The sequence below is a fragment of the Ammodytes marinus genome (assembly GCF_949987685.1).
Source record: "Ammodytes marinus genome assembly, chromosome: 12".
Lineage (NCBI taxonomy): Eukaryota > Metazoa > Chordata > Actinopteri > Uranoscopiformes > Ammodytidae > Ammodytes > Ammodytes marinus.
In genome coordinates this window covers 7,084,349-7,108,440 of record NC_137216.1, presented here as the reverse complement: position 1 = coordinate 7,108,440, position 24,092 = coordinate 7,084,349, and the positions used below count along the sequence as shown (strand labels likewise).

The 24,092-nt window shown below is 40.0% G+C and overlaps 1 protein-coding gene across 1 annotated transcript in view; it reads left to right on the top strand.

Annotated features, from left to right (window-relative positions):
* Window positions 1-5,872: 5,872 nt before the first annotated feature.
* obsl1b (obscurin like cytoskeletal adaptor 1b) overlaps window positions 5,873-24,092 on the top strand; it is a gene marked incomplete at both ends in the record, with an annotated part of 32,865 nt that continues 14,645 nt past the window's right edge. The window contains 12 exons of the mRNA XM_080037996.1: window positions 5,873-6,887; window positions 9,263-9,532; window positions 10,324-10,584; window positions 10,709-11,020; window positions 11,526-11,792; window positions 12,011-12,256; window positions 12,962-13,237; window positions 18,213-18,488; window positions 19,668-19,943; window positions 21,603-21,812; window positions 22,943-23,203; window positions 23,680-23,794. Coding sequence (XP_079894122.1) covers window positions 5,873-6,887; window positions 9,263-9,532; window positions 10,324-10,584; window positions 10,709-11,020; window positions 11,526-11,792; window positions 12,011-12,256; window positions 12,962-13,237; window positions 18,213-18,488; window positions 19,668-19,943; window positions 21,603-21,812; window positions 22,943-23,203; window positions 23,680-23,794 — 3,785 coding nt within the window. The remainder of the gene's footprint in view (window positions 6,888-9,262; window positions 9,533-10,323; window positions 10,585-10,708; window positions 11,021-11,525; window positions 11,793-12,010; window positions 12,257-12,961; window positions 13,238-18,212; window positions 18,489-19,667; window positions 19,944-21,602; window positions 21,813-22,942; window positions 23,204-23,679; window positions 23,795-24,092) is intronic.

Genomic DNA, 24,092 nt, shown 5'->3' with positions numbered 1-24,092 from the left:
TGCAATTTCCCAATACTGAAAAGCTTTTTAGGAATAACAGCCACACATACAATATTAAAGAGACTAAAAGGAACTTTTAATTGATTATTAAACCGTCAAATCTTTCCCCTGGTGATCATAAATGACCTGTAACAGCAAACGTTACCATCAAAGAAAACAACCCTATTTTTATATTGGTATTATTAATGCCTTTGCACAGGTCCGAGCTTTCCAGGGAACTTAATCAAATCTATTTACGGCAGGCATACCGCAAAAGCCTGTGTTTATGACCGCTACTCAATCAAAGTTTACTTTGCTTCACCATCGTTATTTTACCATTATTATTCTTACATGGTCACATATAAAAACATTAGCTCATGCAGTCTCCCTTTCACACACATCCAAAACAAAGTGTCATTAAAACACTACCGCTTTTGTCCAAAGGGGCCGCTATAATCACCAATTATGTAATACGCTAGAGTAAAATACCCCAAAACAAAATAAAATTATTAAATAGATGTAAATACAAAAGATCAATATTATAATGTGTATAGATGTATAAGTGTATTTGGTTATTCTATATTTTAAATAACCTACATACATATGTGGTGCTAGTAAAAGCCAGAGGCTCTGAGACGAACAATGAGCCAATGCTACGGCACTTTTAAACACAATTGAGCCTCGTAAAATGCGGCCATATACTGTATTAGGGCACAGCACGTTTTCTCGTGTATGGTAAAGGACCTAACATTACTAAATCTAAAAAACAAAATGTACAAATAGGTTCACTGATGAAGGGAGAGTAGGACTGCATAGCCACCAAAGTTAGCTGCAAATGCTAGCGCCGTTAACCAGGGTCAAACGTTGTTCAATTGTAACATAAGTTGTGTTGTTTTTGTGTTGTACTTATACATGGCTTAGCAGTGTTTACAATGAACTTAGTCATTTCTGTTTCTAAAGCTCTGCGATGCCAAACTTTTCCTTGACCTCGTCATGTTGTTGTTCTGCGACTACGGCAACTCATAGGCAGCTGAGGCTGTTCTGTTTTCTCCTCAAACTAGTTAAAAGTATCGCCCCCTGCTGGTAGGATGTCTCATTGCTGCCCGTACAGTATATGTTTCTTCCACATAGTGAAATTCATTGCATTGCTTCAGGTCTCACAGCTGGTCACACAACAGCTTTTAGATTGATAAAGATTTCACATGATGACAATTCTTAACGTGAATGAATCAATTATTGATTATTCATGCCCATCCCTATTTAAAATTGATTTAAAAAAGTATTTTTACTTTTAATAAGTGCTGTCAAACGATTACAATATTTAATCACGATTAATCGCATTAATGTCATAGTTAACTCGCGATTGATCGCGATTAATCACATTGTTATCTATTCAAGCCTAAATGTCTCTTGATTTCTTTTTGTCCCATTCTTTTTTCTCATTGTAATGCTCTTATCACACACATTCTCTACACCTTTGTAATTCAGTGTATATCTTCTAAAATATCATAATTTCCAATGCAGTGCAAATAGCCTATATGTAGATCTCCCCATCCCTAGAACAGCATACACAAACACAATTGGAACTTCTTTTTATTTAAAAACCAAACCATAAAACAACATAGGCTATATAAAACAAATTACCAATAAGGCTAAATTAAACTGGTTGTTGTAGGCCTAAATGTTTTAGAAGTCGTTCATCAACGACTTATTTCAGATTCTGTGGAGTGGACACACTATGCACTTGTGTGCCAGTGGTTGCTATGGCGCTGCTGCAGCCGAGGCTTCAGTCGCCCTTCGTAGCGAAAATTGAAGTGAAAATGAATGACTGGCTGCTGCCACTAATGTTCACGGAGGTTTTAGTGGTGGCGCAGGGTTATGAGTAAGACTTTTGCAAATGACAGGCTTTCTTTTCTGTTCTTTTTCCGCTTAGCCCCAGAGTCACACGGAAGACGCTACTAGTGAAGGTCGCGCAGCTGAGCTACGAAGTACTTGGTTCCGGTTTCTGCTTCAAAATAAAAGTCAGAATTGACCTGACGCTTAGCCATTTTGCCAGTTAAATTATCTTAATGTGAAGTTACACTGTAGGACATGTTCCGTTTGAATTAGTAACTTAACTGCGAGCCATACAGTTTGTGGTGTTTCAGTTGTTCTAACATTACTAGTTGATGCAGCAGCATGTGAAAAAAACACAACTTTGCTAGGCCATAAAGAGCGTTAATCGTGTGAAAAAAATGAACGCCATTAAAACGGGTTTGCGTTAACGCCGTTAATAATGCGTTAAACTGACAGCACTACTTTTTTTTCTTTTTTTTAAGATACTTTTTGACATTTTTTATGTTTTATTGATAGTGAGAAGAGACAGAGGTGAAATGGGGCAGAGAGGGGAGTGACATGCAGAGAACGACCGCGGGCGGGAATCGAACCCGGGTCTGCTGCTGGGCCCAGCCCTGGGGGGGACGCCCTACCAAGTGAGCTAGGGGCGCCCCGAAGACAGCACTACTTTTAATAGATAAGCAATTGAGTAAAATTAATTACCATGAAGCTGAATGTATCAATTGAATTTTCTGATTAATATTGTTTTTGCGTCAGGTATCAAAGAGATAAAGTCACTTTGTTGCAGGACCCTAACCTATAAATGACTTTATCTATAATGTGGTCTAGCAAATTTTACATTAGTAAATCATTGCAATACTACTTTCACTGCTGCAAGTGAAACTGACGGACAACACAGAAGCTAACTGCTCAATGTTTCAAACCTTAGCAGGTCTACTTATACAAGTAAAGCAATTCAAAGCAACACATCAAGTACTTGCATGTGATTGAAATGCTCTCCATAGTTTTCCATTGACAAATATTAATTTTTGAATGTAAATGCAGAGGGTCTATTAGGCAAAGATGAAATTCAGTGTGTGTGACTGGCAGTAATCATAACACATTTGCACACATCTCCTTTGCATAATCCCATGTAATGGCTTCCATGGGTTGGTTCCTGTCCACCTTCCATAGTAATGTTGGGAAAAGGAGTAACAGTAACAGTGTCAACACTGGGCGGAGCTTTTAATTCTGCATGTTGGTTGTATTTGAATGTATTATATGTTTTTTTAATCTACAATAAAAATCACAATAAATCTATTAATACTAATGTGTCTGTGTTTAAGTGTATGAGTGTTTGTATGGAAGAGGGGGGGGGGGATTATGACAATAATTATAAACATAACTATTGAGAAATATATAGTAAATAAGCATAAGGGAAAATTATTGTAACAATAAAATAATTTAATAATTAAATAATGGTTCATATTGATGTTAAGAGATGCCTTCCATTGTATTATTGTGGCGGGGTCCTTGCAGGGCTCGAGCACTGTCTATTCTACAGGTGATGAAGGGGGAGGCTATTACCTGGTTGACAATACGAAGCAGTGTGTGTGTATGTAAAATGCCTTGTGTGAGGCAGATGGTAATATGATGGATCTGTTTCAATGCAAAAAGCATTACAATATCACAATGAAGACAATTCTAACAGAAATAGAAAAATGTATACTCAGTAAACATATATTTATATTTGTTGTGTCTGTTGTTATTATTTAGTATCCGTTGATATTTACCAGCCTTATAAGTTTGCACCATAAAGTGGTACTATCTTTGCTATGTTTTACTCGTTTAAAATTTATGTTTGTAATAATGTACCGTGAAACGATAAACAGACTGTATAACACATTGAACTGCATTAAATAAATGTGAGCTCAAGAATAATAGCTTACAAGGTACAAAGATACAATATTGCTCTTCTCCTTCGATTTTTTTGTATTGCAAAGTTATCTAAGCAGTCTGTCCTGCAGTGGGCACCTGAACTATCTTTAGCCCCTGCTGGCAAGTGAATGGAAGTGCCTGACTTATCTTCACTGCTGTCATCGAGGCAGCCAGTATTTTTAGGGGACAGCAGCAGCTGCAAAAGCATTTAACGGTATTCCACGAACAATGACACTTGGGGTGTCTGAGGCCTGAACGGCACAGAGATTGGGGGGACCACTCTGAAGCGTCTGTGGATATACTAAAGTCCTGCTTTCTATCGATCCTACTGGACAACACCGTAACGATGTACCGGAGTAGAACTTGGGAGCCTTGAAGAAGAGCATGTGTCTGAATCAGAAGTCAACTTGGGACATTACTCAGCCTTCAGGAGACGGTTGGCACTGCTTCTTACCTACGAGAGAGATTGCGAGTGCGGAATGTATGTTGACGGTTGTTCCCCGCGACTGAAGCGAGGTAGGTCATGTGAGGGGTACCCAGCACAGCTTCACAAGGGGCAGAGGTCATTCCAATTAAATCAGACAAGTAAACACAGGGGTTAATCGGCTCTCTTTAAACCTCCTGAGGGAATACAAGAAGACGATTTCAACACAATGTCCAAACTGTGTGAATAGGACATATTGTTGTGTGAAAAATAGAGTTCAAATCAAATGATATGTGTCATCAAATGAATGTAAACAACCGAAGTATATCAAATATATTAAATTGCTTTACAAAATATACTAAATACTATGGCATCAACATTATTTTCAATTGTAAAGGGTTACAATTGTATTGTTAAGCAATTGAACTATTAGGTTAAAGAATCTCTTTTGCAACAACATTTAAATTGAATTCATTTTTTTATATAACCAAAGAAAAGCTTAATTTCTATTTTCGCTGACATTATTCCCACGTAGAGATTGAGCCTCTTTCGGAAGATGTGAAAGAAGAACAAGCAGTATTTTTCAGTTTTCCAAGATTTGTGTGTTTTTTTTTAAACAATATTTAATTGGGAATATTACCATGCCTATATTGTTATTTAATATTTTCAGTAACCTTTCAGTATTTTGAATAATAGTACCTATTATTCAAAATACATGTTCTGTAAATATACAGTATGATTGACAACTAGGTGGCTTTAAAAATATTATATTATCTTTCTTGCCATTTTGAAACTTTTCTTCCTCCATCCAGGGGGACCATGTTACAACACTCTATGGGAGCTGTTCCAAAACTCATTCAGTCAGTTTACTGAAACATACATTATATTCCTTAAAGTTCAGAAGCTCATCAAGGAAAAAACCTCACATAGAAACCTGAACACATAAATGGTCAAAATGGGATCATAAGAGAGTCTTATAAACTGTAGTCTAAACAAAATTTCTAGGATTGCCAAACTGATTTTTGATTGACAGTAACATTTAAAGAAAGAACTCCCTAATAGAGCTGCCAACACAGGGTGTGATGGAGGCTCAGCATATTTTGACTGCAAGGTCTCCTGGGTGGGCAGACTGTGATTTCAGCCTGTGTTTGTGTGAGCACGCGGGTTTCACAGCCTTCTTTGTGATACCTGACACACACTCCCTCGCAGGTCTTTATTTAGGGCATACTATATTAAGCACTTTCCCATTGAAATACAGCACCAGCTGTACTGGCTATGTGTTGTAGATGCTGTTGCAATAGGACCAGGACATTCCCCCTCTCACTGCTAGCCTGTGTGTTTCTTTCATGCAGACAGATCTAATTCAATTAGCGCTAATAATCATACCATCCGTTTGTGCTGAAACACATGCTCATAAAAGGGGGAGAGGCTAAGTGTTAGAATGACAGAATATTGGACATTTTCATTCCAACATATTGGGGTTAATTTTGTTATTACAGGAAAGGTAAAGGTTTAATAGTATGGCTACGATCAGAATTTCCCTATTTTATGTTCATGTTGTATCTCCAATTAACAAGTTGTTTGATATTAAAGTAATCAATTTTTCTTTTAGAAATTCTCAGAGCAGAGGTTGGACCGTCTTGCCCCAGGGAATAACTGCCACTTATTGCTGGCCTGGACTGCTTAAGATAAAGTGAGGCTGATAAAGAAGCCGAAATGGATGTGTTTGGAGGCGCCCCACGTTTCTTTGCCTATCCAAGACCAGTGGTGGTACAAAGTGGAACTGATGCCGTCCTAAAGTGTCAAATTGGTGGTGATCCGAGACCTGCAGTGATCTGGGAGCGAGACAATGAAAAGATTGACCCACAGGGACGATACAGGGTCTTTGAGGATGGAAATGTTTACAATCTCATCATATCAGCGGTGACCACAGAGGATAGTGGACAGTACATGTGCAAAGCTAAGAACAGCATTGGGGAAACATACGCAGCAGCTACTCTGAATGTGGAAGGTGAGGCACAAGAACTGGAGGTACGAGAGGAGAATAAGGCACGATTTCTCATCAAGCCCCTCTCCACTCGCGTTGGCCGTGGAGAAGATGCCGTCTTCTCTTGTAAGCTCTGGGGAAAGCCGCAACCGGAGGTTATCTGGGAAAAGGATGGCAAGAAACTCAATGACATATTTGAAAGCACACATTTCAATGTGGGCTACCAGGACGGTGGATGGTTCCAGCTCAAGATCTTTAAGACCCGGGCACCAGACGGTGGCGTATATACATGCAAAGCCAGGAATGAGTTTGGGGAATCGTTGGCAGGAGCCGTGTTGCTCGTCGATGCAGGCCCAGGACACGAGGAAGAAGGAAACCGTAATGGCTACACAAATGGCCACTGGAAAGCCCACCAGGGAAAACAGAGGAGTGGAAGGCAAGTGCCAAACCGTCTCAGAGACGATACCATGACCAAGTCAACTACAGTGAAAATGTTTGCAGTGACAGAGGGTAAACATGCCAAATTCCGCTGCTTTGTGACTGGGAAACCCAAACCAGAAATTATTTGGAGGAAAGATGGCAGGCTGATACTGTCTGGGAGGCGGTATTTGTTATATGAGGACAGAGAAGGATACTTCACACTTAAAGTTCTGTACTGTAAGCAGAAGGACAATGGAGTTTATGTTTGTGCTGCGTCAAATACTGCAGGACAAACCCTCAGTGCTGTCCATCTCACCGTAAAGGGTAAGTCAAGACCATGGTAATTTGCTTCAGAGTTTTCATTTTTGTAAAATGTGAAGAAATGTAGGTACATTTAAAAGAGAAAAAGTTGCAGCCTGCAATGTTTTTGCCATCAGTAGAGGAGGGAGTGAGTGGTGTGTTCTTGGATTAGATTTCTGTCCATTTGATGCTAGGATGACGTCAGTGAGACATCTTCAAATGACTATGATATCATTTATTGGAGTAGGGCCTGACTAGAGGGGCAAAATAGATATTGTCCACACAGGGTAACCAAAAATCTATTATGATACAATATTTTTAGTATAATATTATCCTGTTCCAATCTTTTATTTCTTATCTCCCACAAACCCATTTTGACAATCAAATTATTTACCAGAATGGTAAAAAAAAAAAAAGCTAGTGACAGTAGTGAGCAGTGCTTTTACAAAGCAAATAATAGCACACTAATGCTTGTGAAGAGGCCTTATGCCTATGTCTACTATGTCTTGCAAAGCCAAACCAAACTACAGCAAGTAGTATGGTCTGGAATCACGCCATTTAGAGCCGTCTATTCGGGGGGAAACTGGGCTGGCCTGTTTATATTTCTTTAAACCAATCACAATCGCCTAGGGCGGGGCTGAGCCCGGGAAGCAGCAGCGGTGTCCATGCAAAATAGTGCCGGGGGGGGAAATAGTTTGATGGAACGTCTTCACGTCCAGTGGCTGTCAATGAAAATGGCTAAATCCCACCCGCAAATGCCACAAAAAAACTATTAAAGACAAAAGGAATACACATAGTGTGTTGCTTTCAAACCAGCATGTCAAGACACCATACACTTTAGCCCCCGAGGAGCTCACGGGATAACTTTACGGGAATTAACCATAGATATTATATTAAAATAAACTAGAATTAACTAGTCACGCAGTGTTATCTCTGGTAACATTAACAACAGCGACCCGTTGTCCTGTAAATCACCAAAGAAAAGGAACGGCGGATCTTATTCTAGCTGGTTATAAGGTCCGGTGCTCAATCCAAACCCCCACGCTTCATTTTCCAGAGTTTATGAGTTTATGTATTTCTGCCCGGGGGAAGCTGTACAATGAAGTTGGACAGCTAGGCTAGGCTAAACTAGGCTGCGTCCCGGACCGCCGCCGCCACTATTATTATCCCGAAGTATCGCCACAATGTATTTCTGTCTACAGTAATGTGACTTCTCAAACCCTGTGTGTGTGTGTGTGTGTGTGTGTGTGTGTGTGTGTGTGTGTGTGTGTGTGTGTGTGTGTGTGTGTGTGTGTGTGTGTGTGTGTGTGTGTGTTGTGTGAGGTTGACAGTGAGCTAATTGTTTCCTAGTTTGAGGGGGAGCTCAATGCGGGAACGCCAGCAACAGGAAGTGAAGGCGCAGCGTTGGTAGCCGACGCCAGCGCTAATAGACACTGGTGAAACCCGTTCAGCCAGACTAATGTCTACTTAAAGAACTCCTTCAAGTACATTTCAAGTATATGGCTATATATCAGACAGACAGACAGACAGTTTAATTTTTGAAAAGGACAGGGTCAACAGGCCAGTGAGCTGCACATATAATCGGTAATCAAATTAGTTGACACCAGCTGCATTCATAGAAATTCAATCCTGGGTCCACTGAAGGATGAAATGCATTAATGATCTGACATTTAACCTTGGCAATATAAACAGGCAAAGTTCATCAGCTTGTGGAGGATTCCAATATCAGTATGATGTCTGCAAAGTCACTTGGCTTAGCGTCCATGTGATGGAAGTCTTTGGGAAAGAGGATAATATTTCTCACATGGCACAGAAAAGTCGAACTCATGGCATCAATAGGAAGTATTGCCGTTTCAGTTCGATATAAAAGAAATATCATTGAGGTCTTCAGTAGATGGTTGATTTCAAGGCGATTTAAATGGTTGATGGTGAATGTATTTCCTCAGTTGTATGTTTTTCGTCTACTAGTTAAAACATTAGGTAGATAAGAACATTTTAACATTTTGCACGCAGACTCCTAAATACAGTGCACATTATTTTGTTTACAACTGTCTGGTACTGTCTGAAGGTGTTGGTTTCCAACAGTCTATTTTCTATCCAACACCCCGATGTGTTAATGACCTTTCCATTCAAGTAAATGAGCCACTTGTCTCTGGATTCTCCTCATCCATTTTGCTTCCCTCTAATTTGCTGCTAAATGTATTTTAATTATACAGTGTTTACTACAGGGGCATATATGTTGCATCGTGTTAGTTTTTGCAGGGTCGACTTGCCTCAAGAATTTACACAGATAGAGTAACACAAATGCCACTCGATAGTATTTCATATGAACATGTTGAGCTAGATTTTGAACAACATAGACAACATCAAATTGTGTTCTTTCTCCTCCTCGTTTTCAGAGCCCCTTGTGAGGTTCAAGCAGCCTCTCATTGATCTAGAAGTATGGGAACGAGATTTGGCTATTCTCGAGTGTGAAGTTCCAGAGGACTCCGTTTCCATCACATGGTATCTGGAGGATAGACGACTGCAGCCAGGGGCCAAATATGGAATGGAGGAGTGGGGAACAAAACGGCGACTAACTATCCGTGACATCGGAGTTGACGATGATGGGATCTACCTCTGCGAGATGCCCGATGGGGGGAGAAGCATTGCAGAGGTAGCTGTGAGAGGTAAATCAGAAATAATAAAATATTTATTTGAAAAGCACAACCATTGACTCATGATAAGAAGAAGATTGCAAACTTTGAATGTTATACATACTGTAGGCTACGTATAGACACACGCCCATATGCAGAGATGCGAACAGGACCTATACAAATGCATTGAAGGAGAGCTGTCAGAGCGACACCAAATACTCGCAGAGAAGTCCTCTGATTCTGATGTATATGAAATCATACTTATATGTTTGTCTAGGGTGACTTCAGCAAAAAAACATGTCTACCAGCTCTAATTCACAGCTGGCATCAACCGAATGACAAATAGTACTGTTGCTTGCTTTGGTTCAATAATAGGCTACAATTACATTCTGTGACTGTCCATCAAATGACAGCATCATTCTTTCAGGAAATACCCAAAACAACATACAGTAAATCCCCTTTCACACTGGCCAGAAACCCGAATAAACCTGCTAACATCTGGCTTTTGTCTGCAGTGCGAATGCGTTTAAATGGTATTAACCTCTGGGTCAAATTACAGTAGACACAAGTATTTATCGGCTTCACCTTAAATTGGCATTGATGTCTGATGGCATCACACTTGTTCTGGTGTGAAAAGGGTAAATGTATGTTGAAGTAAGAAAGCCCTGTAGCTACTGAAGAAATGATGGCTTTTACCCTCCATGGAAAAAGAAAATAAAGTTATTACGTTGTTTTATGTGTAGGTTTAGTTGTCTATTACATCATCAGAGTTGTTGTCCTGTTGATGAACGAAAGAGTCACTCACTATCAGTGTTTCCTTGCAGGGGCAATTTTGCGCAAGCTACCAAGAAAAGTAGACGTATTGGAAGGCGAAAATGCTGCCTTTTGTGTTGAAGTGGAAAAGGAAGAAATGGACATTCATTGGTACAAAGATGGAGGAGAGCTCCGTGAAACACATCAGACCATCCTTAAGTCCTTTGGTCGAACTCACATCCTAGTTTTCGTCAATACAAATCCCCAAGACTCTGGCCTTGTGACTTTCCTTGTTGGCAGATCCAAGACTTCCTCTCAGCTAAGAGTGAAAGGTATGGTCCCTCATCTGTGCAGTATAACATTGAAACATTCTTGTTTGTTTTTAGATCACTTGTCATGTATCAGTTGTTCCAATCCAAAAAGTAATTGATGCATCATGGGCATCTCCTGTTTCAGCGGCCAGGCATTCTCCTCCCAGTTGTCCAGTGGGTGTACAGATCAACACAGAGCATGCTAATGCAGCTCTTCTCTCATGGGTTCCTGCTCAGGACACTCGAAAGAACCCTCCATCTGGATATGTGCTTGAGCGACAGGAAGTTGGCACTGGCTCACAGGAGTGGCTACAGTGCCTGACCACTGACTCTGCAACGTCTGTGGAGATCCTCGGTGACAGCGTACCATGTGAAGCCGATTATCGATTTCGCATTTGCAGTGTAAACAAATACGGAAAGAGCAACAATGTCGAGTTCCCCAAAGCTGTTCACTTGGGTAAGTTCAGTAAAAATCAATATATTGTTTCAAAGTTGGGTGTCTCATTAAGCTTTTGCAAAAAATCTGACTGAAAATAGATGTTCATACATATTATAAAACCTAAAAACCTAATGTTTACCGTCTACAGTCTAGACTGTTAGACAGGACGGTGTGGGTGTGGCTGTATCAAACCAGCAGTCATTGTCTTTATGGTTAAAAATACTTATTGTGTGATGAAAGAGGGCATAGCCCACCTCATTGAAACCAAATGTCTCTATCAAACTTATATGACAATATCTTTCATTTGGATTGATGAATATGCCTAACTCTTTTCCGATGCTTACCTGCAACTAATTCCCCAATTTAAATAGTTAGGATTATGTGGATTTGGGTTTACATGGGGTTTAAACTAAAACAACTGCGCTAAATCATTTATGCTATATATTATTTCTTGATTAATAACATGGCAGCATGTTTAAAGTTATTGCTAGCTAAATCATGTACCAACTTATTTTGTTTACAGTTCCAGTTGCCAGAATACAAGCTCCCTTACAGGATGCCTTGGTGCCAGAGGGGCAAGATGGCCTCTTCTCTATTGAGCTCTCTGCTTCCATTATTGGTACATGGTTCTTAAATGGTACTCAGCTACAGGAGGATGAACGTTACTCCATGCGTCGGTCACGAACACACCAATCTCTTCGCATTCGAGGAGTACGTGATACAGACAATGGAGCTGAGATTACATTTATTGCCTATGGCATTAGGGATTCTGCAGCACTGTACATTCAAGGTATGTATCGGTTTATGCCATGATCTACTTGAGTATGTGCCTTGGTCTACTGAAGATGTAATTTTGTATTTTGTTTTATTTTATTTGTTAAGACAAATGTGCAAAAACTGTTAACTTCAGTTAGTTTTCCTAAATGACAACCCTCAGTCATGTAAAAAGTTGTAATTGTTTTCTACTTACATTTGCAGCTCCTCTTGTGAAGTTTTCACCACTGTCAGAAATGGATCGAAACAAATTTGTCGAAATTGGGAACCCCATTGTGCTCTACTGTGAGCTGTCTGACCCTGCAGTCCCAGTGCACTGGTACAAGAACGGGGTGGCTTTGCAATCATTAGAGGATCTTCATATCCAATCTGAGGGCACAATGAGAAGAATTGTCATCCAATGTGCAGAGTTCTCACATTCGGGAGTGTATTGCTGTGATGCCATTGATGACGTCATCAGGTTCAATGTGGAAGTAGAAGGTGAGTGGACTGAGTTTCTTATAATACTGCTGTTTTTTACAGAGACTAACCATCTTTATTTGTACCGCTTTTTCTTATCTTTTTTAATATTTTTAAATGCATTTAGTCTCCTCTTACAATCTGTAAACACCCTTACAATTTGACAATCCATTAAATTATCTAAATATCCATAGCTCCACCTGTGAGGTTTTCAGCAATCCCAGATGCGGAGAGGAACAAAACCTTTGAAACAGGCTGCCCCATTGTTTTACAATGTGAGCTCTCAGATCCATCTGCCCAGGTGCACTGGTACAAAGATGGGTCAAAGCTCCTTCCTCAAACTGGAGTAGATATTCTAACTGACGGCTTGGAGAGAAAACTGATTGTCCATTCAGCAGAATTTTTCCATTCTGGGATATACTGCTGCAAGACAAAGGGTGACACCATCACATTCAGTGTGGACATCAAAGGTGATTTGTTTTACCTTATGCAATGTGAAACATTAACAAGCTCCTTCTCAGCAAAGCAACTAACTCTGATGACACATTTTATGCTGTCTGTTGCCTCTCTTCTTTGCACTCATTTAAAGTGCAGCTTAGCTGTCACCTTTTATTTGGCTGCATTACAGCATGTTAGCAATTTAGTTGTCAGTAAATAGATTATAATGAATAATCGGCTGGCATAAGGTTGATTTAAGGTTGACATAAAATCTAAACATATCTATAGCTCCACCTGTGAAGTTCTCAGCAATTCCTGAAGAAATGAGGACCAAGTCGATTGAAGCAGGCTGTCCTATGGCACTCCAGTGTGTGGTGTCGGATCCTGAGGCCCAAGTTTGCTGGTACAAGGATGAAATACAGCTCATTTCAAACCCTGGATTAGAAATCCACTCAGAGGGTGACACAAGGACATTAGCAGCTCAGGCTGCAGAGCTGTCCCACTCTGGTGTGTACAGATGCACCACACAGGATGATGCCGTGGAATTTCAAGTGGAGATCAAAGGTGATTTTACACTTTTTCTCTTGTGCGTTTTTACTGTAACCCCACCTCCTCGTTCTAGATGCCACTAATAATCCCCGCTTCTATTGTATGTGGTTTGAAAGACTTTTCATTCATATTACCTTAAAGAACTGTAAAAGCACTAGGTAGTTAATAGGGAGTTATTATTTTTAATCATTTGTTTTTTGACTGCTGTGCCCTGAATTAAAAGTCTCAAAATCCTTTAGCATCTTCTGCTACGCAGTTTTTGCAAGGTATCCATGTGCAAAGTCTTGATTTTACTTAGCTGTCCTGAATTCCCAATGCTAGCTATTCCAGTGGCCTTCTCTACTATCTTTGACGTTGAAAAAACCAAGTCATTTCAAGTGGGCAAACCTTTGGAGCTGGAATGTGAAGTTGCAGACTCCATTGCACCTGTCTGCTGGTATAAAGATGGTGTAAAGCTGTCCCCGCAGAATGGTTGGGATATACTGAGCATTGGCACGATGAGGAGACTCATTATCCCTTTTGCTGAGCTCTTGCACTCAGGGCTATACAGCTGTGAAACCTCAGATGACACTATCCACTTCACTGTGGATATCAAAGGTGATTTTTAAAATTGGTTGAATCTTAGAGCATATCATAGAGCTTCCTGGACTAGGCGCAACTAACATTTACAATTTGCATAATCTGTCTTTCTGTGTTCAAGTGGTGTTTTGTGTGAATTAACCCCTTTTTTTTAATTGATGGCAAAATTAATCTCTACTGACAAATTGAAAATATCTCCTATGATCCTTTAAAATGTTTTTTTATTAAATGTCCTTGTATCACAGATAAGTCCCCTGTTTGGGAGAGCTGAACCTTTTCTTAATCAGAGTCATTATCTGTACTGTTAAATCTGCTATTACAATATGAATCATCATCTTTAGCTCCCACGTTGCCGTTGTCGCCCTCACCAGAGGTTGTGGAGATGCAGTCACTTGAAGCAACCTGCCCAACTGAACGAACATGTGAAACCTCAGACCCTGCTTTCCAGGTGTCATGCCAGAGGGATACAGAACATGATTCTAATACAGAGCCCGATTTTGAAATGGGAGGCATCAAGAAGACCCTTGTTATTGAACCAACTCATCCTTCAAACTCTGGAGCATACTATTGTGCAACAGCAGATGATGTTGCCCAATTAATAGTAAAAAATCAAGGTGATTTATTTTGTGGATGTGCTTTCTATTTTAATAATGACTAACTCTTTATGTAGCTTTAAGTCTGTCTTCTTGTGTTGTTACAATGCAGAGCTAATTTCTCTGACGGTTTTGACAATATCTCTTCTAGTAATTATTTCGCAAATCTAGTGTACACTGAAATTATCCCCCCAATGATTGTCTGTAGTGCCACCTCCGACATATCTGCTTGAACCTGATGTTGAGAAGACCAAGTCCACCGAAGAGCTCTGTCCAATTGTTCAACAATTTGAGATTTCAGATCCCATTGCCAAAGCCTGTTGGTACAAAGATGGAACCCAGATCTATCCAAACAGAGAAGCTGACTGTGAATCACAGACCAGCAGCCAAGCCTTGCCCCTTCAGTCACATGACATATTTGGTGATGGGAGGTTTGGCTGTGCAAAATCTGATGATGCACAGTTAAATGTAGACATGAAAGGTGGTGTTCCACATTGTACCTGCACAATCAAGAATCAAGTATTTAGTTCCATATGTGAAGCTATAACCTAGCTCATTGTTTTCTCTTTGGCTTTGTCCAAACAGCAGAGCAGTGTCACTATGGTGACGAGATTGGTGAGATAGCTGATGCATCAATCCAATACACTTTGGATGTCAAAGGTGATTTGATATATTTCAACATCAGTCATCCATTTAACCCAGAACATCAATGCCACTAACAATAGTGGTGTTTTTTACTGTTAATTTTATCATCTGAGGCATCTGCAAACATTTTTTTTTTCCTTTGGAACATTGCTTTGCGTCATATTGAATCCTGATCTCATGTCATTTCCTGCAGTTTTTGGCTCTTAATCAATCTTGTTGGTGTTTAGTAGCTGAGTAGCTGCTCCTCATACTAACATACATGTTTGTTTGTCACTAAACTCTTCATCTTAACAACCATCTTTGCTTGTGACGAGCAGCTTACAACTCTTAAAACCCATCTTTTGTCTTATTCATCACCAGAACCTCTCATTCACATTGCTACCCTGAACCACTCCCTGTTGCAATGACAACAAACTCTTATCAAAGAGAAGAAAATTAATATACTTTTTAGGTTTTTAAGGTGGTAGTGTGCAAACTGATGGTAAAATGAGTCAGTTGAAGGGGGGAAACATAGGAGCTCAATCTCAGACCAACACTGGTCGACCTTCTTGTTTGTCTTTGCAATGAAATATCCCATAACTCCATTCTAACCCACACTGATGTGAAATTCTGTTATGAGAAGAAGTATTGAGACCATCAACAACTGAAAACCTCTCTCTGTGTACATCATAATGCTTATAGCTACATCGCCAAGGCTATCTTCTGACCAAGAGAAGAAGAAGTGCACAGAAGGGGCTATTCCTGTTGAAGTTGACTGTATGTCCTCTAAATACAGTTCTGACATCTCCGGTGGAAGGACAGAAGACACACAAACATATGAAGTACATTCCAGGCATAAGCCAACTTCTCAGTTAAATTATGAATATATGACTAACTGGATTACAACAGAACAGTCAAATGAGATCTCCGACAACCAGCAAACAATAAAGGCCCAATCTCAAGTCTACAGTCACTCTGTAAAGCCAACAACAATGCAAGCACACACACACCATCACACTAAACAGCCCACAGAATCACAAGGTGAGGAATTTATTTACTTCATACAGCATGCAGAAGCCCCATCTGAAGAGGTTGATAATTCTCTGAGTACAGCTGTCCAGACAGATGAGCTTTGTCATTTTCCACAAACGACATCAGTTGTATCTGAGGAACTCACTCTCAGCACTCTAAATGTCCAACCAGAAGAGCTACACAGCACAATACATATGCCGATTGTTATGTCAGAGCTAATTAAACCCCTACAGACGTCCACTGCCCAGTCAGAGCACCTTACTAACCACTTACAGCTCTCAACAGTCAAATCAGACAAGTTCTGTAAATCCTTAAAAACTGCAACTCTGCAGTCAGGGGAACTTTTCAAATCCTTACATACTGAAACTGTCCTATCAGAGGGGCCTTTTAAATCTTTAGAGACTGCAATTGTCCAATCAGAGGAGCTCTCTAGTTCCATACCGACACCAGCTGTCATGTCAGAGAAGCTTCTTGATTGCTTAGAAACCAAACATGTCAATGAGGGGCCCTGTAATTCCTTATGGACCGCAACTGACCAATCAGAAGAGATGCAGACATCAACTGTCCAGTCAGAAAAGCTTGGCGACTTACCTAACTGTGCATCACTTCAAACATTGGACTTGTACAACTCTAAAGAAGCACTTTTGGATGACATCTGTCACACAGGACAAGAAGTACCTAACCATTCAGTTGGGATGTATCAGCCTACGAAAGCCAAAACAGTCCAAGCACAGTGTCATCATCTTCACACCACGAAGGCCACAGAAGATCAAGGAGACAGCACAGTTCACTCTGGGGAAAGGTCATGTACCCAGTTAGCAGAGCATTACTATGTCAAGAAGCCATCTGCTGTCCAATCAGAAGAAAGCTATCTATCAAGGACATTTGACAGTCACTGGAGTGACAGTTTCACTGCAAATAAGGTGGCTGTTGAAGGTGATTTAAATGGTTAGCACTATCAATCAAAAATAGAGGGGCACACTATTGACATTGTATAAAATGAAGAGATTACCTTTTGCAATCCTTGACATGTTGTCAATGTATACATTTACTTACTTGATTTGTTAATATTAAAGTACTTAAGTACTTCAAGCTTGGGTGGTCTGTGAGGAATATCAAAGATAGGGTAAAAAATACATTAGCTTTGAATCCTAACTTGAATGGCTAGTTATCTCAAGTCTAACCAAATATACCCTTTGTTACATTACTAATAACAAAAATAAATTTTATTATGTCTTATTTTAACTATTTAGAGTTATTGGCATGACTAATCTTGATTTGAGATCTTGCTCTTCTGTTGTTTGAAAGCATCATTCTGTGTTGTAAGCAATAATAGTGATGCAGTTTTCTTAAACATCCGCAGCGCCACCTGTGAGATTCACAACACTTTGTGAGGCTGAGAGGAACAAGTCTGTTGAAGTTGATGATCCCATTGTGCTGCAATGTGAGATATCAGATCCTAACACTCAAGTTACTTGGTACAAGGATGGGATAGAGCTACATGAAGCAGCTGGGCAAGACCTGCTGGCAGATGGTTCCATAAGAACACTGGCAATCAAGTCAGCAATGCTGTCCCATGCAGGGATTTACAGCTGCAATACTACAGATGATGCAATGCAGTTTCATGTGGATGTTAAAGGTGACAAAAGTTATTTTCATCTGTTCTGCCAGTAAAATTTTGCAAGGGTAAAATGCTTCAAAATGCTTTTTGCCTTGCTTATGAAACATCAGACAGAAGCGAAAAGAGATTCAGAAACTGCAAGATATATAAAAAGTTTTTGGACACTACACCATGAAAACAGTTTCTAGTAAAAACCCATAATACAATTTTGGACCTGAAAATTAGCATAATAGTTGACCTTTAATATCCACTTTGGTTTCAGTTAGACTGAAGTTAGGCTTTATTTGGACATCTTTATGTATAAGTGCCACTACCCCATACAAGCTTACTGTCTTTAAGTTATGTTTTATCGCTTTTAATTTAGGTCTACCAAGTTTTCGCTTTCTGGTAACTTTGCAAATGTAAAAGCTACAACCTATGCTACAAATGCTAGATCAACATTGTTGAGTCGGACTTTTAGTTTTCCAAATGTGTGCTTTGCTTTATTTGGTAAACAGTACCTGTTTAATCGACAATTTCTGTTTTACATTCAATCCTGTAGCTCCACCTCTGAAGTTTTCTGCTTTATCTGAGGCTGAACAGAAAAAGTCGGTCATGACGGGCTGTCCCATTTCTCTACAATGTGAGCTGTCAGACCCTACTGGACATGTCAGTTGGTACAAGGATGGAACAAAGCTCCTTCCTCAAAGCGGAGTTGACATCCATGCAGAGGGAAATTTGAGGAGTCTAGTTGTCCCATCAGCAGAGCGGGCTCACACTGGTGTATACAGGTGTGAGTCAACGGATGATGACATCCAGTTCGCTGTGGAAGTAAAAGGTGATGCTCAGAAACTCTGTAGCGCTTTCACTGTCTTGCACGGCCAACTAACTGTGACCCCAGTTGATTTAGTCATGTCTGTCTCATCACCTAACATAAAGTGGTATATATTTCTGCTTCTTAATGTGGTCTACTATTTTTACAAAAATGTAAACCAACAGGTTTCCTGTAAAATAATGATGTCCACAACTTAGCGGATGCAAGTTGATGAACCAGAGGCAAAATTGACTTGTGTTAAATTAAATTTGTTATGCTTATGTGCTATGTGTTATCATGTGTCATATATGCCAGTTTAAAGATAAACAACTCTATCACACCTAATTTTAATATCCATTATATAACTTTTTTTTATAACAAATTAAAGTTAAATACTTCACTTTGTCTTCCCTCCAAATATCATATTACACATGCAGCCCCTTAATATGCATGTCAAATAGTATTTCTATTTGTACTGTTCTTTTTAATTAAAAGGCACTCACTTATCCATTTACCATACTTTGACACTTTCTTGTTTGGGTCTCATGTGTGCGATTTGTCTGTGCTTCAATATGTTGTAGTCCAATACCCTTTTCATAACATTTCAGAACTTGATTCTTGCTCTACTAACACTTGTCTTTGTCAAGCCAATTGTTGAGTGTATGTGTTTGGTCTCGACCCTTTTTATTTAATTTCTAAAGTTTATTAAGACAGTATCTGCAATATCTGAAACCTATAGCAATACCTGTGAAGTTCTCAGAGCTTCAAGAGACAGACAGGAACAAGTCTGTCCAAGAAGGCTCTCCCATTATCCTCAGCTGTGAACTCTCTCATGATCCATTGTGCCATGTCGACTGGTACAAGGATGGGATGAAACTCCAACCACAAGACAATATGGAAATACAGTCAGACAGTCTAACGAGGACACTGCTCATCCATTCATCTGAAAACATACATGGTGGCACCTATGGATGTTCAACAACAGATGACACCATTACATTTAAAGTGGAAGTAAAAGGTGATTTATTTCTATCCTTACGATCTTCTTATCATATATATGTTCCATGTCCATCTTATTCTACGGTGTGAGTGCTTTGTTCTTGATGTTCGCGAGAACATGGGATGGCTGGCTGAGCAGCGTGTTTTGTCCACTGTTAGTGAATTAATCTCTTATCCCAAATCTTTGTTATTCCCCTTTCTTAGGCCGATCGCCACAGATCATGCCAATACCACTGTCAGAAAAATACAAGATGATTGCAAGTGGTTGTCCAATTATTCTGCAGTGTGAGATCTCAGACCCTGTTGCCCAGGTGTCCTGGTTTAAAGATGAGGAGGAGCTTTTTTGCAAAACTGGCCTTGATATGAAAAGAGACGACAGCCTGAGAAAATTAATTATTCATTCGGCTAAGGTCTCTGACTCTGGGCTCTACAGCTGTAGCCTCGGTGATGATGTTGTGACATTCCATGTGGAAATCGAAGGTGATTTTAAGTTTTAATTAATTATGAAAATGATTGCCTTTTTAATAACACAAACTGTTTCCTTCTATGCAAATTATTTCATGACAAATTAAGTTAAGAGTATTTTTGTAACACTCTACAAATAAATACACTTACTAATATGTGCTAAATTAACCTAAAAAGTTTGATATGCACAACACTACTTGTCAAGTGATCTTCTGACAGCAGTGCTCTGCAAATCTTATAATACCTCCAGCTACTCCTGTGAGGTTTTCAACACTTCCAGAGGTCGCAAGAAACAAATTTGTTGAAGCAGGCTGCCCAATTAAGCTGCAGTGTGAAGTCTCAGAGCCAACTGCTCAAGTCTATTGGCACAAGGATGGAGAACAAATACCTCCACAAAGTGAATATGAAATCCAAACAAAAGAAAGACTGAGAGCCCTGGTCATTGAATCAGCAGAAGTCAGACACTCTGGGGCGTACAGCTGTGAAGCCGCTGATGACCGTATAGATTTCAAGGTGGATGTTGCAGGTGATCTAATTATTTTGAGTTTCGTCAGAATCACTAACTTCTTTTAAATAATGCGTGGCTACTAGACCAACATAGGCGTCAAAATGTTATTCTGCATTATTGTCAGATAATGTGTACTAACACTCACCTATGTACTTTCTACGATTTTAGTGTAAATACTTTATATATCCTGATAATGGGACAGTGTACTGAAATGGAACTCAAATAGAACTATATGTTTAGGTAACGGCTGTGATATGCAGCTCAATGTCACTCTTGCCCCAAGAAGCAAATAAGTAAAGGCCCTTTCCAAGTATTTGACATATTTTTATTTTTTTTTAAATTAAGATGTGAAATGGGTCACATATCAAAGTTATTACCTGACTCTGCAGTACTGTTCTCTTGTGCGCACATAGGTACTGTACATATGTTTGTATTCTGGCCCAATCCCAATTCCCCCATTCGCCTTTACCCTGCCCCTCTGATTTGCGAGTTCACGTATAGGGGTAGGGTGTTTCAATTCCCTCTGGGAATTTAGGGCTAGGACTAGATTTCCTTTGAAACAGATTGTCCAGACCCACGTACCAAACGGACTGAAAAAGTGTAGTCATGGTGGTGAGGGGTTGTAGTTCGGTGGGCTGAGGATCTCATAGCTGCATTTTGCATATGATGTGGTCCATCATCCATCATCGGTCTGTGACCATTAGCACTCACTAGATCAGTTTGTAGCCGAGTGTGAAGCAGCTAGGTTGAGGTTCGGCACCTCAAAATCTGATGCCATGGTTCTCAGCAGAAAACCAAATCTACGGAGGGAATGAGTCCTTACTCCAAGGAAAGATGCTGAAGTACCTCTGGGTTTGCGAGTGGGAGGACAATGGAATGTGATATTGGCCATAGATTTGGAGCAGTGGGCCTGATGGTATTGCACTCGCTTGACTGCATTGTCCCAACAAAAAGAGTCAATCTTCATTCGTACTCTCACCTATGGTCATGAAGGCTGGGTCATGACCAGAATAATTAGTTTGTGGGTGCGGCGGATTTGTTTTAGAGAAAGTGGGAGAAACCGATTCATCCCTTAGGAATTCGGAGAAGAGCTGCTGCTTGTTAGCGTAGAAAGGTTTTAAGTGGTTCAGGCATCTGGTAAGGTTGCCCCCTGGGCACCCCCCTAGGAACGTGTTCCAGGCACGACCAGCTGGGAGGAGGCTCCAGGGTGAGACCCAGGACTAGGTGGAGAGATTATATCTCCACGCTAGTGTGGGAACTCCCTGGGTGTGATCTGACCCTGGATGAGAGGATGATGAGGATTGATGGGTGGACTGGACAATCCAAGGGCTATGCATCTCTGATTAAGCTTTGCCAACTTCCAGCAAAAAGATGGCGTACGGGAAGGAAGACGGCTACAATTAGTTTTCTGTTAGTCATTAAGATGTAAACCTTAAGATAACTATCGTATTGTCTAAGTTGTCGTTAATGTTTTGTCATTATGATGTTGCAATTTGTCAAAAAAGATTGCTAGTAGAGCTTGAATTATCTGCCTGAGCCTGAAACAGCCTGCGGCAGAGAGCCTACACAGAGCGCGATTAACACTCTAGTAACTACTAGCTTATGTTGGTTAGCTAGCATAACTCCTTACGTCACTTGTTGCGATGCTTGTCACGCCATTGTCAACGGCTGACGACATAGATGCCTACGTAAATGTCTACGTAGTGGCGTCCCATTTCCTAGGGGAAGATCTTAAAACGATGTCCCTTGACAATCGTTTTGGGTAGCGACAAGGGCTAGGCGTTGGGCCAGAAAAGAGAATCAGGATTTGTCTCAAATCAATGCTAAATTAGATCTGTGTCTGATGGATGTAAATAATCAATTATGTTCTAACATGTTTCCCCAAATGTTCTGAGGTGATATTACATGTGAATGTTGTGTTTACAGCTTGTGCCACATAACAAACATTATTTAACTGCCAGTCAAGTGGTAATGGTAGTGGTCCACATGAATTCCAACTTGGGACCAAGCATCAGCAGAATGTTTTGGTTACAACAGAATTAGTCTGGCCAGACTTATGAAGTATGACTTGCAAATTATGCAGATCTCCTGGTCTGTAAGTGCATTCAGGTTGAATAAACTAAACTCCAACTGCATGAACAAATAGGCCGCCAAACAGACAATATAAAAAAAATGTGTAGAAAAAGATATGATTTGAAAATGGACTGAGTCATGTTCCATTATGCTGGCTCACTGACTGAATGTGAGTCCATGACTCTGGGAATAATAAAGATCTCACTGTCAACCTGAGTAAGCACACAATGCAGTATGTTAATATATGCACACTTACTTATGTTATTATACCAAACTCGTGTACACCATGTGTTCAATCTTGAACCAATAGTACATTTTACAGCCTTTTATTTGTAAATCCAAGTTGGTTACATAGTATAGCATAGCGAATAGAAGTGCTATCTGGTTACTGTTCAATGAAATAAAATACCTTTAGCATCAGTTTGATTCTCAGCTGTTCCAGAGGCTGAGAGGAGCAAATCTGTTGAAGCAGGCAGCCCGATCAAACTTCAGTGTGAAATATCAGACCCCACAAGCCAGACCTGCTGGTATGAGGATGGGATTAAACTCTTGCCAAAATCGGAAACAAACATCGATTCAGAGGGCATTAAGAGGACACTGGTTGTGAAGTCTGCCACGTCTTCATTCTCTGGAGTGTACAGTTGTAAAACTGATGATGATTCAGATTTCAAGGATTTCTGTGTGGAGGTGAAAGGTGATATGCATAGCTTTTTCTTGGCAATTGTAGAGTTGTAAACACCTTCCTGACCTCTAATATCCAAGAAGGAAGCAGACGCTGATCATCATCATATTCATTGTAGCTGATTTCCCTCTAAACGCTCTAATTCCATTAAATAGGTAGCTGTTTTTCATATTCATTCTTCATATTTAACGCCAGCACTGAATAAAATAGCATGTATTTTGATGATTCTTTTTTTTTTCATCACGCCTATGGCAATTGCATTGCTTCAGTGCACTGCTTCAATTAATGTCTTCACTTGGCTTCAACAGTGGATTAACAACCACTGATCATTCTGTTCATAAGGAGTAGTTGTCTAGATTGCGGGGCTTGGGATCAGCATGTCTAAGCTGTGAAATCCTGACATTACAGCTTCTGCATGCATGAGCGTAAAACAATAAATTCTACTTTCAAGCAGAAACTTACTTCTGTTGTGTCCTGTTTTCTTGCAGCGCCACCAGTGACATTTGCAGACATCCCAGAAGAGGAGCTTTTCAAGAGTGTTGTGGAACAGGAAAACCTTGTTCTGTCATGTGAAGTGTCAAGAGCTGATGGTTTTGTTCAGTGGTACAAAGATGGAACTGAAATACAACCAAGCAATAATGTTGCAATGCAAGAAGAGGGCACCAAAAGGAATCTGACAATACAGTCAGTCCAACTGTCTAACACAGGCACATACACATGCCGTGCTGGAGACAACGTGTTACTGTTCAAGGTTAAGATACGAGGTACTTATACAGCTTAATAAAAGAAAATATTACATAAAATCTTTGAATTTACTTAAATTCACTTTCCCTATATTCAAATGTGAAGAATGTACAGTAGACTGTGTTTCAATGTCATATATTCTTTCTCCAAAGAACCT